General features: G+C 38.5%; 1 protein-coding gene across 1 annotated transcript in view; it reads left to right on the top strand.

Moving 5' to 3' along the window:
- The window catches only part of PRIM2 (DNA primase subunit 2), a 325,522-nt gene extending 313,384 nt beyond the window's left edge, over positions 1 to 12,138 (top strand). Inside the window, exon 14 of the mRNA XM_059178338.1 lies at positions 11,535 to 12,138. Coding sequence (XP_059034321.1) covers positions 11,535 to 11,759 — 225 coding nt within the window. The 3' untranslated portion in view covers positions 11,760 to 12,138. The remainder of the gene's footprint in view (positions 1 to 11,534) is intronic.
- The last annotated feature ends 345 nt before the right edge of the window (positions 12,139 to 12,483 follow it).

Consider the following 12,483-nt stretch of genomic DNA (forward strand, 5'->3'; position numbering starts at 1 on the left):
CGGGTTCGGTTCCAGATCATCCCAGTAAAGTGAGTTGAATGCATTTTGGGTTTCTCAGTGCACATAACAGTTATGCTTCCATTATACTGTAGTCTATTAAGTGAGCAATTGCATTATGTCTAGAATATGTACATACCTTAATTAAAAAATACTTTTTTTTTTAAAGATTTTTAAAAATTTATTTATTTGACAGATCACAAGTAGGCAGAGAGACAGGCAAAGAGAGAGAGGAGAAAGCAGGCTCCCAATTGAGAAGAGAGTCCGATGCAGGGGCTCGATCCCAGGACCCTGGGATCATGACCTGAGCCGAAGGCAGAGGCTTTAACCCACTGAGCCACCCCGGCACCCCCCAAAATACTTTATTGCTAAAAAATGCTCACCATCATATGAGCATTCAGCAAGTCAGTCTTTTTGCTGGTAGAGGGTCCTCCCTCCAGGTTGATGGCCACTGACTGATCAGGGTGGTGGTTGCTTAAGGGAGAGCTATGGTAATTTTGAAAAATAAGATGTTTGCCCCATCAACTGACTCCTCCTTTTATGCATGATTTCTCTGTAGCATGTGATGCTATTTGATAGCATTGTACCTACAGTAGAAGTTCTTTCAAAATTGGAGTCAGTCCTCTCAAACCCTTCCACTGCTTCCTCAACTAAGTTTTTGTCATGTTCTAAGCCGTTTGTTGTCATTTCAAGAAATTGCTTTCTGTGCTCCTCCATAAGAAGCAACTCCTCATTTGTTGAAGTTTACCATGACCTTGCAGCAACTCAAGCACATCTACAGGCTCCACTTCTAATTCTAGTCCTCTTGCTGTTTCTACATCTGCATTTACTCCCTCCACTAAAGTTTGAGCCCCGTAAGGTTATTGGTCTTTTCCCAAACTCCTATAAATGTTGGTATTTTGACCTCTTCTCATGAATCACAGCTGTTCTTAATGGGATCTAGAATGGTGAATCCTTTCCGGAAGGGTTTTTTTTTTTCTTTTTTTCTTTTTTAAAGATTTTATTTATTTACTTGATAGAGCAAAGGAGAGAGAGCATAGGTAGAGGAAGAGGGAGAAGCAGGTTCCCCGCTGAGCAGGGAGCCTATCGTGGGGTTTGATCCCAGGACCCTGGGATCATGGCCTGAGCTAAAGGCAGAGGCTTAACTGACTGAGCCACCCAAGTGCCTGTCCAGAAGGTTTTTAATTTACTTTCCTCATTTCCATCAGAGGAATCATTGTGTATGGCAGCTGTAGCCTTACAAAATGTATTTCTTAAATAATAAAACTTGAAAGTCAAAATGACTCCTTGATCCATGGGCTACAGAATGGATGCTGTGTTAGCAGATATGAAAACAACATTAATTAACATCTCCATCAGAGTTCTTGGGTGGCCAGACACCTTGTCAGTGAGGAGTAAAATGTGTGTGTGTGTGTGTATACATTTTTTTTTTTAAGTAATCTATACCCAATGTGGTGTTTGAACTCATGACCCCTAAATCAAGAGTTGCATGTTCTACTGACTGAGCCAGCTGGGGGACTGAGGTTCCCCCAGTGAGCAGTAATATTTTGAAAGGAATTTTTTTTTTCTGAGCAGTAGATGTCAGTAGTGGGCTTAGAACCTTCAGTCAGCCATATTGTAAACAGATGAGCGGTCATCCAAGCTTTGTTTTTCCATTTATAGAGCATAGGCAAAGTAGATCTAGCATAATTCTCAAGGATTATTCCTAGGATTTTCAAAATGATAAACAACACTGGCTTCAACTTCAAGCCACCAGCTTCATTAGCCCCTAACAGGAGAGTCAGCCTGTCCTTGGAAGCTTTGAAGCTTAGCACTGACTTCTCCTCTTTAGCTATGAAAGTCCTACAATGGCATCTTCTTCACTACAAGTCTGTTTCATCCACACTGAAAATCTGATGTTTAGTGCAGCACCTTCAGGAATTCTCAGCTAGAGCCTCTGGGTAACCTACTGTAGCTTCTCCATCGGCACCTGCTGCTTCACCTTGTACTTTCATGTACCTTCACCTTGTACTTCATGTTATGGAGATGGCTTCTTTCCTTACACTTCGCAAACCAACCTCTGCCAGCTTCAAACTGTTCTCTAACTTCCTCACCTGTCTCAGCCTTCAGAGAACTGAAGAGTTAGAGCTTTGCTCTGGATTAGCTTTGGCTTCAGGGATGTGGCTGGTGTGATCTTTTGTCCCGACCAGGAAAACTTCTCAGCAGTAAAGGCTGCTGAGAAAATCAGCAGAAAAATATCAGCAGTAAGGCTGTTTTGCTTTCTTATTATTCATTTGTGTGGTTTCTGGAACAGCAGTTTTCATTTCCTTCAATAAATTTTCCTTTGCATTCACAACTTGGCTGTTTGGCACAAGAGGTCCTAGCTTTTGGCCTCTCTGTTTTCTTTTTTCTTTTTTTTTTTTTTTTTTAAGATTTCATTTATTTATTTGAGAGAGAGATAGTGAGAGACAGCGAGGAGAAGGTCAGAGGGAGAAGCAGACTCCCCATGGAGTGGGAGCTAGATGTGGGACTCGATTCCGGGACTCTGGGATCACAACCTGAGCCGGAGGCAGTCATCCAACCAGCTGAGCCACCCAGGTGTCCCGGCCTCTCTGTTTTCAAGATGCCTTCCTCTCTATGCTTAATCATTTCTAGCTTTGATTTAAAATGGCAGATGAGCAGCTCTTCCTCTTTCACTTGACACTGGGAGGCCATTCTGGGGTTATTAATTGGCCCAATTTGAGTATCACTGTGTCTCAGGGAATAGGGAGACTAGAGGAAATGGGAGAGAGGGGGAATGGCCAGTGAGTAGAGGAGTGAGACCACATACATCATTTATCACTTAAGTTTGGCATCTTGTATGACATGGTTTCTGGTGCCCCAGCACGACTACAGTAGTAACATCGAAGTCCTCATAACAGAAATAATCATTAAGTTTGAAATATTGGGAGGATTACCAAAATATGACACAGACATAAAGTGAGCTAGTGCTGTTGGAAAAATGGTGCCTATTGCTGGCTCAGCTGCAAGGCTGCCATGGACCTTCAATTTGTTTTAAAAAAAACAAAAACAAAAAACAAAACCAATACCTGGGAAACACAGTAGGACACGGTATGCCTATATAAGTCCTGCTAGCAGGTTCTGAAAGGTGTAAAGCAAGGGTCACAAACTCAGAATCCTACAGAGAGGTTAGGCAGATAACCCAAAAAAGTATAGGTGGCTGTGATTAATAGGAGAGTACTGGAGGAACTGTTGTGTGCTGACGAGTTCAGGTTCCGTTAGGGGCCTTCACATTGATGAGTATGAAGACCCTATACAAGTCAGCTGAACACACAGAACCCCATTGTTGGCAACCACTGGTCCTGACCGTGGCTTCCTAACCCAGGACAGATACCGAAGAATAGACCTAAAAGTCCATGCACTTCTTGAGACATTTTTTTCTGTGAGTGTATATATGCATTTTTTTGAAGTATGTTACTCAGTTTCAAAGGGATCCATCCATGACCCTCTCCAAAAAGATGTTGTGTGTAATGAATTCATCATCAGCTACCATGCTATTCGTTTGTGTTTTTTCTGGTTTTCATGAAATAGTTTTTCTGTTGTGGTTATATAATAGTGGAATTTCTTACTTCATGAAATATTTCATAGGAAAAATATGCCTTATAATATTACCAGTCATGAATATGGTATTGTCAGCCAACGTCTGTAGAATCGTTAACACATGTCCTGCCCAGCACTAAATACTTTGGCCACCTTAGCTCTTTTGATCCACACTGCAGTACTACAGCTAGATGCTATTTTTATTCCCATTTACAAATAAAGTTTAGAGAAGCAGAGCAAGCTGTGTAAGGTCCTACTGCTCATAAGGGATGGACGTGGCTTTGAACCAGACTGCCAGGTAACTATTTAAAGCCTGTGAGCCTGACATTTACCTGTCTAGATTCATGATCCAACCATCATGGTTTACATTTAAAAACAAATCCAAAGCCTAGCAATTCTGTATGATTTGCCTGAGGTCCCATAGCTGGTAAGTGGGAGATCTGGACCTAGCACCCCTGGTCTGCTGTGGGTCTTATCTTCTTTCTAGTACACATGTTGAAAATATTACTGTTATTTCAAAACTTTGTTTTCACAAAATGTGAAGGACTAAATAGACATCAATAAAATAGGAGACAAGCACAAATTCTCATTAGTTTTATGAGTATAGGAATCTCACCAGGTGAGCACCCTTTGTTTGGTATTTTCAGCACCGGTTTTGCATGACTCTTTTCCTTAAAGACCATATTCCTTAATTTGCCTGCTCAGCTTGAGAGGTTTCATTTCATATGTGTTCTTAATTATGTGTGGACTCTTAATTAAGAGGCCTCTGAACTTCTACAAATTGAGGTCTATTATTCAGTCTCCTTCCTTTTTTAAAAATAAGATGTGAAAAATAGATTGAAATGTTGAGTTTGTGACATAATCCCCAAAAAAGAATTTTTTTTAGTTCTCAGATCAGCTTTTGTAGTATCTCATTCCTATAGGAGTATTACTACTATGGCCAATTTTAAAACTTCTCTTAGATTAACGAAGATATTAAAAAGATGTATGTCTAAATATGTAGACATATAACTACATATAACCTAGGCCACATAAAAATTGATGGAATAAAAAGGCTGTTTGAATTCACTAGATATCTCATAATAGGTTTTTAGTGTTGAATATCTATTATTATTTCTCATTTAATTTCAAAATAGAATCCATTTTTATTGTCTGTTTTCTGCCATCCTGTCTGCACCCCCCTTAAAAAATTTGTTAAAGCTGTTTATTTTCCTGAGGACTCTGTGATCAAACTCATTTTGATGAAAGTTTTGAAAATGAACCAGTTAATTGATACCATTTACAGCAGCACTATGATAGTTCCATATGGCTTTTTTGGTAATACCAGCTGCCTCATTATAGGCTGTCATTGCAAAACCTCTTGATTAAAACCCAAACATCCCATAGGTAAAACAATATTGCTTCCATTCCTTCAAAATCTACATTTGCTGTGGCAGAAATATGAGACCTATGTTTGTGTGAAGGTCATTGTATGCAAAACATGTTGATTCCAAAGAAATGTTTGAGATTCAGTTAGTAGATGTCAAAATCTGACCTGCTTGATATCCATTTTCCTCAGTGTTTTGAGAGAGCAGTGTTTTATTTTTTTTCTTTTGGTATACTCCCTGTGTAAATGAAAATACTAAGCCTTGTGTAGGTTCATCTCTGAATTTTAATTGAAAATCTTTTTTTAGAAATAGACCTTTTTAGGCCCTGAGTCATTCTTGATACTTACTTTCCAAATAGCTGAGCATAAGTTTTCCCCCACCATATAAATCTTTACAGAAATCTTGCTAAATTCTATCACATTTTCCTGCAATCTTAAATAGGATATAGCAAATACAATTCAGCTTTTATATAATAATACAATTCAGCTTTTTTATAATAACTCAAGGTCATTATTATGGATATCAGACTGATGGGCTAGCAGCCATGATCATGTCTCACTTGGATCACTGCAGTGGCTTCCTAACTCATTTCCCAGCATCTACAACATGTGTACCATTCCAGTTCTTTACCTTCCACATAGCTGTTAGAATGATTTTTAAAACAGAAGAATATGATTATTTCAGTAAACTGCTTTAAAAGCAAAACAAAGCAAACCTTAAAAGGGCTTCCAAATTGCTCTAAAGGTGAAATCCAAAATTTACAATGTAGCCTATAAAGACTTCTCCACCCCATTTCCTTCCTCTGGATTCCCAACTACACTGGTCTTATTTCATATCCTTTACAGTACTTTAGGACTTCTAAGCTAATACGGCAGAATGAAAATGCATCACAGAATTTCCTTCTCTCAGTAGTGAGCACAACGTACAAAACACAATGAAAAAGTCATCAGCCACAAGGAAAACATCACCAATAGCAACCAATTAAGAAACATGGAATTGGAAAATTCTCAGTGTTTCCATATCTAGAATGTTCCTATCTTTTTTTAAAATAAGGATTAAAGGAAATAGATGCTGATGTTTAAACAGACCTATGTGAAAGTGGGGAATTTCTATGGGTGTAACCTGTTTTCCTAGTCCTAATTTGATTTTGAAGTAAAATCTATTTTCATTCTGTAGGGTTTGTGGGGGCAATGTGTAGAGGAGTGTAAATCAAAGTTTGTTTGTTTGTTTTTTAACAAGAAGAAAGGAAACTGAATAGCAACTTCCTTCAGCCAGAAATAAGAGTGAAAGAAAACATTCAAAAACAAAGAACCTCTCTTAGAAGAATATACAATCCAGTATATAGAAGGAAACTCTTCATAATTTCATCATTCTATCAAGCAATTTAATTAGACCATGAGTTCAGTAAAATGAGCGTATTAGCAATGAGTTAAGAAAGTGCAATTGCAGATCGAAGAGAGACAGCTGAAAAGCCAAACATCACATAAAAACATGGTACATGCCCTCATTTCAAGGCCCTTGTCCCTGTTCTAGTTGGTTAGTAAGAGCATTAATTAATTTATTTTTAAATTAACATATAATGTATTACTAGCCCCAGGGGTACAGGTCTGTGAATTGCCACGTTTACACACTTACAGCACCCACCATAGCACATACCCTCCCCAATGTCCATAACCCCACTACCCTCTCCCTCCACCCTCCCCCCGGCCACCCCCAGTTTGTTTTGTGAGATTAAGAGTCTCTTATGGTTTCTCTCCCTCCCGATCCCATCTTGTTTCATTTATTCTTTTCCTACCCCCAAACCCCCCATGTTGCATCTCCACTTCCTCATATCAGGGAGATCATATGATAGTTGTCTTTCTCCGATTGACTTATTTCGCTAAGCGTAATACCCTCTAGTTCCATCCACGTCATCACAAATGGCAAGATTTCATTTCTTTTGATGGCTGCATAGTATTCCATTGTGTATATATACCACATTTTTATCCATTCATCTGTTGATGGACATCTAGGTTCTTTCCATAGTTTGGCTATTGTGGACATTGCTGCTATAAACATTCGGGTGCACGGGCCCCTTCAGATCACTACGTTTATATCTTTAGGGTAAATACCCAGTAGTGCAATTGCTAGGTCATAGGGTAGTATAAGAGCATTAATTTAAAATGGAATAAAAAATATGTACATTTTTTAAACAGTGTATTTTTTTTAAAGATTTTATTTATTTGTTTGACAGAGATCACAAGCAGGCAGAGAGGCAGACAGAGGAGGTGGGGGAAGAAGGCTCCGTGCTGAGCAGAGAGCCCAATGTGGTGCTCAATCCCAAGACCCTGAGATCATGACCTGAGCCGAAAGCAGAGGCTTAAACCACTGAGCCACCCAGGCACCCCTAAACAGTGTATTTTAAGCAATATATTTTAAAGATAAAACATTTAAAGGCCTTTTATTCATCTTTTTTAAAGGATCTTATTTATTTGAGAGAGGGAGAGAGAGCTAGAGAGAGCACAAGCAAGGGAGGAGGGGAGAGGCAGAAGCAGGCTCCCTCCTGAGCAAGGAGCCTGACATAGGGCTCAATCCCAAGACCCTGGGATCATGACCTAAGTCAAAGGCAGATGCTTAGTTGACTGAACCACCCAAGTGTCTCTATTTGTTCATCTTTTGAAATATAGGCAAGGTCTCTTACCTGAGTAGTTTTGGAATTAGAATTCAATTTTTTTTTTTAATAACCCATAATATACCATCACCAATTTCCAGTTCATCCTTCTTTAAAATGGAAGAGGAAGCTAATAATACATAGAAAACAAATGCTTTTTTCCCTTTCTAAGTGACTTGCCTTTCTTGAGTCTTTGCAAAGGGGTTAACTTAGATTTCATAGAACCAACAACTTTCTTTTTACACTTCTTTTTCCTTGGTTTTCCCTGGGGTAACCTTATGACGTAGCAGCTGTTAGAACTATAACCTCCATTTCGTTGCTGAGGAAACTGAGGCTTAGAAAGATGATCATATTTCATTTTGTCCACGTTGAAGTCTAAGAATTTATTTCAATCTAGAGAGTCCTCTTTTGTGATGATAGATGTATTGAGAATTTTAATAAGTTGATACAAGGTGTAGAAAATCCCTAATGTGTAATTATAGCACAAAGTGTTAGATTCTTTTTATATGAAAAAATGCTACTATGTTTTTATAATCTTTTTTTTTTTTTTTAAGATTTTTATTTATTTACTTGACAGAGATCACAAGTAGGCAGAGAGGCAGGCAGAGAGAAAGGAAGGGAAGCAGGCTCACTGCTGAGCAGAGAGCCCGATGCAAGTCTCGATTCCGGACCTCTGGGATCATGACCTGAGCCAAAGGCAAGGGCTTTAACCCACTGAGTCACCCAGGTGCCCCGTGTCTTTTATTATCTTTATACCCAAGTTTAGCTTTAGAAATATTATATGGTTTGTAAGCTTATTTGACTTTGCATAAAACCTCTTAAAACAGATTTCAGAGCAACTAAGTGATCAGACGGCCTTAATTCAGACAAAACCAGTTACTAGTTCTATGGTTTTGCATAAATCATGTAATCTCCTTAGGCTTTGTTTTCTTAGTTTGTACATGTGGGAGGTTCAACTTAAAGGATCTTCAAGGTCTTTCCGATCTCCAATGTTCTCTATTTATAAAACATAAAGCCTTCTGACTGAAATGTGTTCTACAATAAACTTTAAATGAAACATTTCGTAAAATGCAAACTTTATATTGGATCTCCCACTTTTTAATGAATTGGGTGAAAAATCGAATATAATAAGTTCACAAATGACTCTATTGTTAATAAAAATTATAGATTTATCATAAAACATTCAGGAAACATTTTAAAATTAGACAGCAAAGTAATAGACAAAAATTTGTTCTTAGTGATCTGCATAATAACTTTTAAAATGTATTAGTCTGTATGCTATCAATCTGCTATACACTGAAGTTACTATAAAATTATTGGCCCACCATGTATCAACAACTAACTAAAGAGAATCAGAGAATCCTGGGGTATTCAGGGAAGTATTACCAGAAAATACTTTGTTTATTGGTTCACCTGTTAAGAGGGTTAATTCTGAACCATAACAGCAACTCTTTTAACCCCCTGCTAATCCATTTTAATCTACCATAAGATTATACATTACTTTAATCACATCACCTCCCCTCTTAAGGATTTTAGTGACTCCCTAATGTCTATAAAATTAGGTCTAGACTACTTACCCTGGTTTTCAGGGCTCTCTGAGGCCTGGCCCCAGCCTATCTTTCCAACCTCATTTCCTGTTATTCCCTTTTATATGCCTTTTACACCAGGCCATCTGATCTACTTGCTTTACAGGAACATTCCTTCTTACCTTGCTCATGTGGTTCTGCTGCTTATATTAACCTTGACCTCATTATCTCAGTTTTTTACTCTCTCCATCTTCTCAAATTCAACTCTTATAGCCCTTCCTCACAAAGCCTTCCTTGATCAACCCAGCCAGAATTTCTCTCTAATGTGGAGATAATAAGGCTATATCTGTGACCCTTATCACTTTTTTATTCTTGATAGAGATTTTTAAGTATCTGACTTATTGGGCTGGAAATTTCTTTAGAGTTGGTCAAATGCATTTGTGTGTGCTGAAAAACTGCTATCTCATAATGTGGCCTTCTACACAGTAAGTCTTCAATTCATATGTGGCATGTACGACTGGTATAAACTGGTTAGTTCTGGGATCAACTCACCAAATATTTAGATATCTACTGTATGCAAGTCACTTCAGTACAAAGAGTGAGACATAAAAAGGTCAATAAATAGAAGACGAGCAAAGAAAGTGTAGTGGCTTCTCAGTTTGTAAAAAAGTAAAATATGCCCTAACAAAAACACAACAAATAACTCAAGTAAAATGGTATTTTTTGTTGTCAGCGTCAACTGCAGAAGGCAGGGAGCACAGAGATTTTACATGTGATCAACTTAGTTGATCTTCACAACTTCACATTGGTTGAATGTGAACAAAGGGACTAGTTAGGAGGTTCACACTTCCGGAGCTATCTTGCTCTTCCATCATACCCCAAGAGTTAGTAAAAGGCACACACATTTTAAGAACTTTAATGCATTATAAAATTACTGACCTTGGCACAAGGACATGACAGCGGAGCCTACTGGTTATGAGCATGGTCTGCTCTTTCATATCCCACCTCCAGCCCTGCCAATATGCGATCTGGGGCAAGTTAACTTAACCTCTCTCTCAACTGGAAGAATATTGACAATCGCCCTTCACAGGGTTCTTATAGAAGTTAACTGTATAGATAAACCGGTGTGTGAACGAGTATGGCATGTGTTTTATGCCACTTACAATAATGTCTGTCACATAGTAGGCATTCAGTAAGTGCTTGCTAGTATTAAGGAATATATTTTCTTCACCATTAATAAATTTTGCAATCAAAATTAGGGGAAAAGTGGTACTCGTTAAATCTTTAAATACAAGAAGTATTGGGGCATTTGGGTGGCTAAGTGGGTTAAAGCCTCTGCCTTCGGCTCAGGTCATGATCCCAGGGTCCTGGGATCGAGCCCCACATCGGGCTCTCTGCTCAGCAGGAAGGCCGCTTCCTCTTCGCTCTCTCTGCCTGCCTCTCTGCCTGCTTGTGATTTCTCTCTGTCAAATAAATAAATAAATAATTTAAATACAAGAAGTATTAACATCCTTACAGGGGCGCCTGGGTGGCTCAGTCATTAAGCATTTGCCTTCATCTCAGATCATGATCCCAGGGTCCTGGGATTGAGCCCCACATCAGGCTTCCTGCTCAGTAAGCCTGCTTCTCCCTCTCTCTCTCTGCTTCTTCTCTCTCTCTGTCAAATAAATAAATAAAATCTTAAAAAAAAATACTCTTACAAAGTTTCATTGTATATTAAAGGTACAGGATAATGGATAATTTGAAATGATACTCCAAATTTAATTTAAAGTTTAGTGATAATATTTGAGTAAAGATATATCTTAAAGCTGCAAACCTGGTCATGTTTACATTAAGCCCCATTGAAAATTACAAAAGAAAAAGATTTTCTATAAAAAGTAAGAGCAGGGAAAGCCAAAGATTAGAATGAAGAAAATACATTAGGTTGCTTGTGCATTGTTTATATGATACTAAATGGGATTGCATATATTTATACATATACATATATTCTAAAATAGGAGTGCTATCAGGGACCAATATGCAGACAGTATGTGTTTATATCCACTCCCTATGTTTAAAGACTAAACCCTCACCCCCCCCAAGTATTTCTTGACAGATAGGCAGGTAGGCATTTTGCTTAGCCCTCTAAGATGCTGAGTAGAAGGTAGAGGTGAAGTGGAGCTAGATGGGGAACTGAAACTAAGTGCAGAGGTTCGGGCTATAAATACAAATGCTGGAGACATTCATGTTTAGGTAGTAGTTGACACACCTTCTGAATGAAATCATGTAATCAGTGAATTGAGAGTTATGACCAAGAACCTACTAGGTTTTGGGCAACTACTAGGTTTTTGAACAACTTCTAGAATGGTTTATGAAGCCCCTTTATTTATACCTTTGCTATGTATTTATATGATATACATTTGCTTTCTTACACAGGTGGATGATTGTGGCTTTTCTTTGAGCCATCCTAACCAATTCTTTTTTGAGAGCCAACGGATTCTAAGTGGTAATAAAGACATCAGGAAGGAATCCATCCAACCAGAAACTCCTCAACCCAAACCAGGTGTCCAGAAAGCCAAGGATGCGTCATCTGCTCTGGCCTGTCTAAATTCCTCTCTGGAAATGGATATGGAAGGACTAGAGGATTACTTCAGTGAATGATTCTTAGGCAGTTGGGAACCCTTTTCTTCACTAACTTTCCTTTCTTACTTTCAAGATTTTGCTTGTTTCTTTTTTAACCTCTTAGTCTACTTCTACTACTGCTCCCCAGTTCGTCCCCTGGAAAGGAGGCTTGTGGGTAAAAACTAAGCCTTCCGCTATATTTTCCTTTGACAAAAAAGAAAAGGAAAAATTTCTTTTGAAATCAGACAGTTGCGTGGTGTGATCTAAGTCCTGTTTTAGGAAATAAAACAGCTATCTAAACTGGTTACACTCCCCCAGAGACAAAAGAACTAAAAACAACTCTTATTTTAAACCTTATTGCTATAATTTTTACTCAAACCTTTTCTGGAGCATTTTTGTTAATAAATATCAAAATGTGTATAGTGTATTTGTATGTAATTGCAAGAGTCAGATCATGAGAGAAGGTGTCCAAGAGGGTGGTATAGGAAGACCCTGACTTCTCCTCCTAACCAGGACATACCCAATCTCCACCTACACATACAGAAGTTCTTCCTGAAAAACTAAAGGCTGATTACATCTTCTGTACCACAAAAGGTAGAGGGGCCACAGAGATGGGGTAGAAGAGTTGGAGACACAGTAATGATGGGAACCCTACTCTCAGTGCTACAAACTGTAGTGGCGGTGGGTAGCACTTAAGGACTCAGGTGCAGATTCGCCCAGCCTGGGGCACAGAAAAAAACAAAGTGACTTAAAGACCAGTTAG

The sequence above is a fragment of the Mustela lutreola genome, chromosome 6, assembly GCF_030435805.1.
Source record: "Mustela lutreola isolate mMusLut2 chromosome 6, mMusLut2.pri, whole genome shotgun sequence".
Classification (NCBI taxonomy): domain Eukaryota; kingdom Metazoa; phylum Chordata; class Mammalia; order Carnivora; family Mustelidae; genus Mustela; species Mustela lutreola.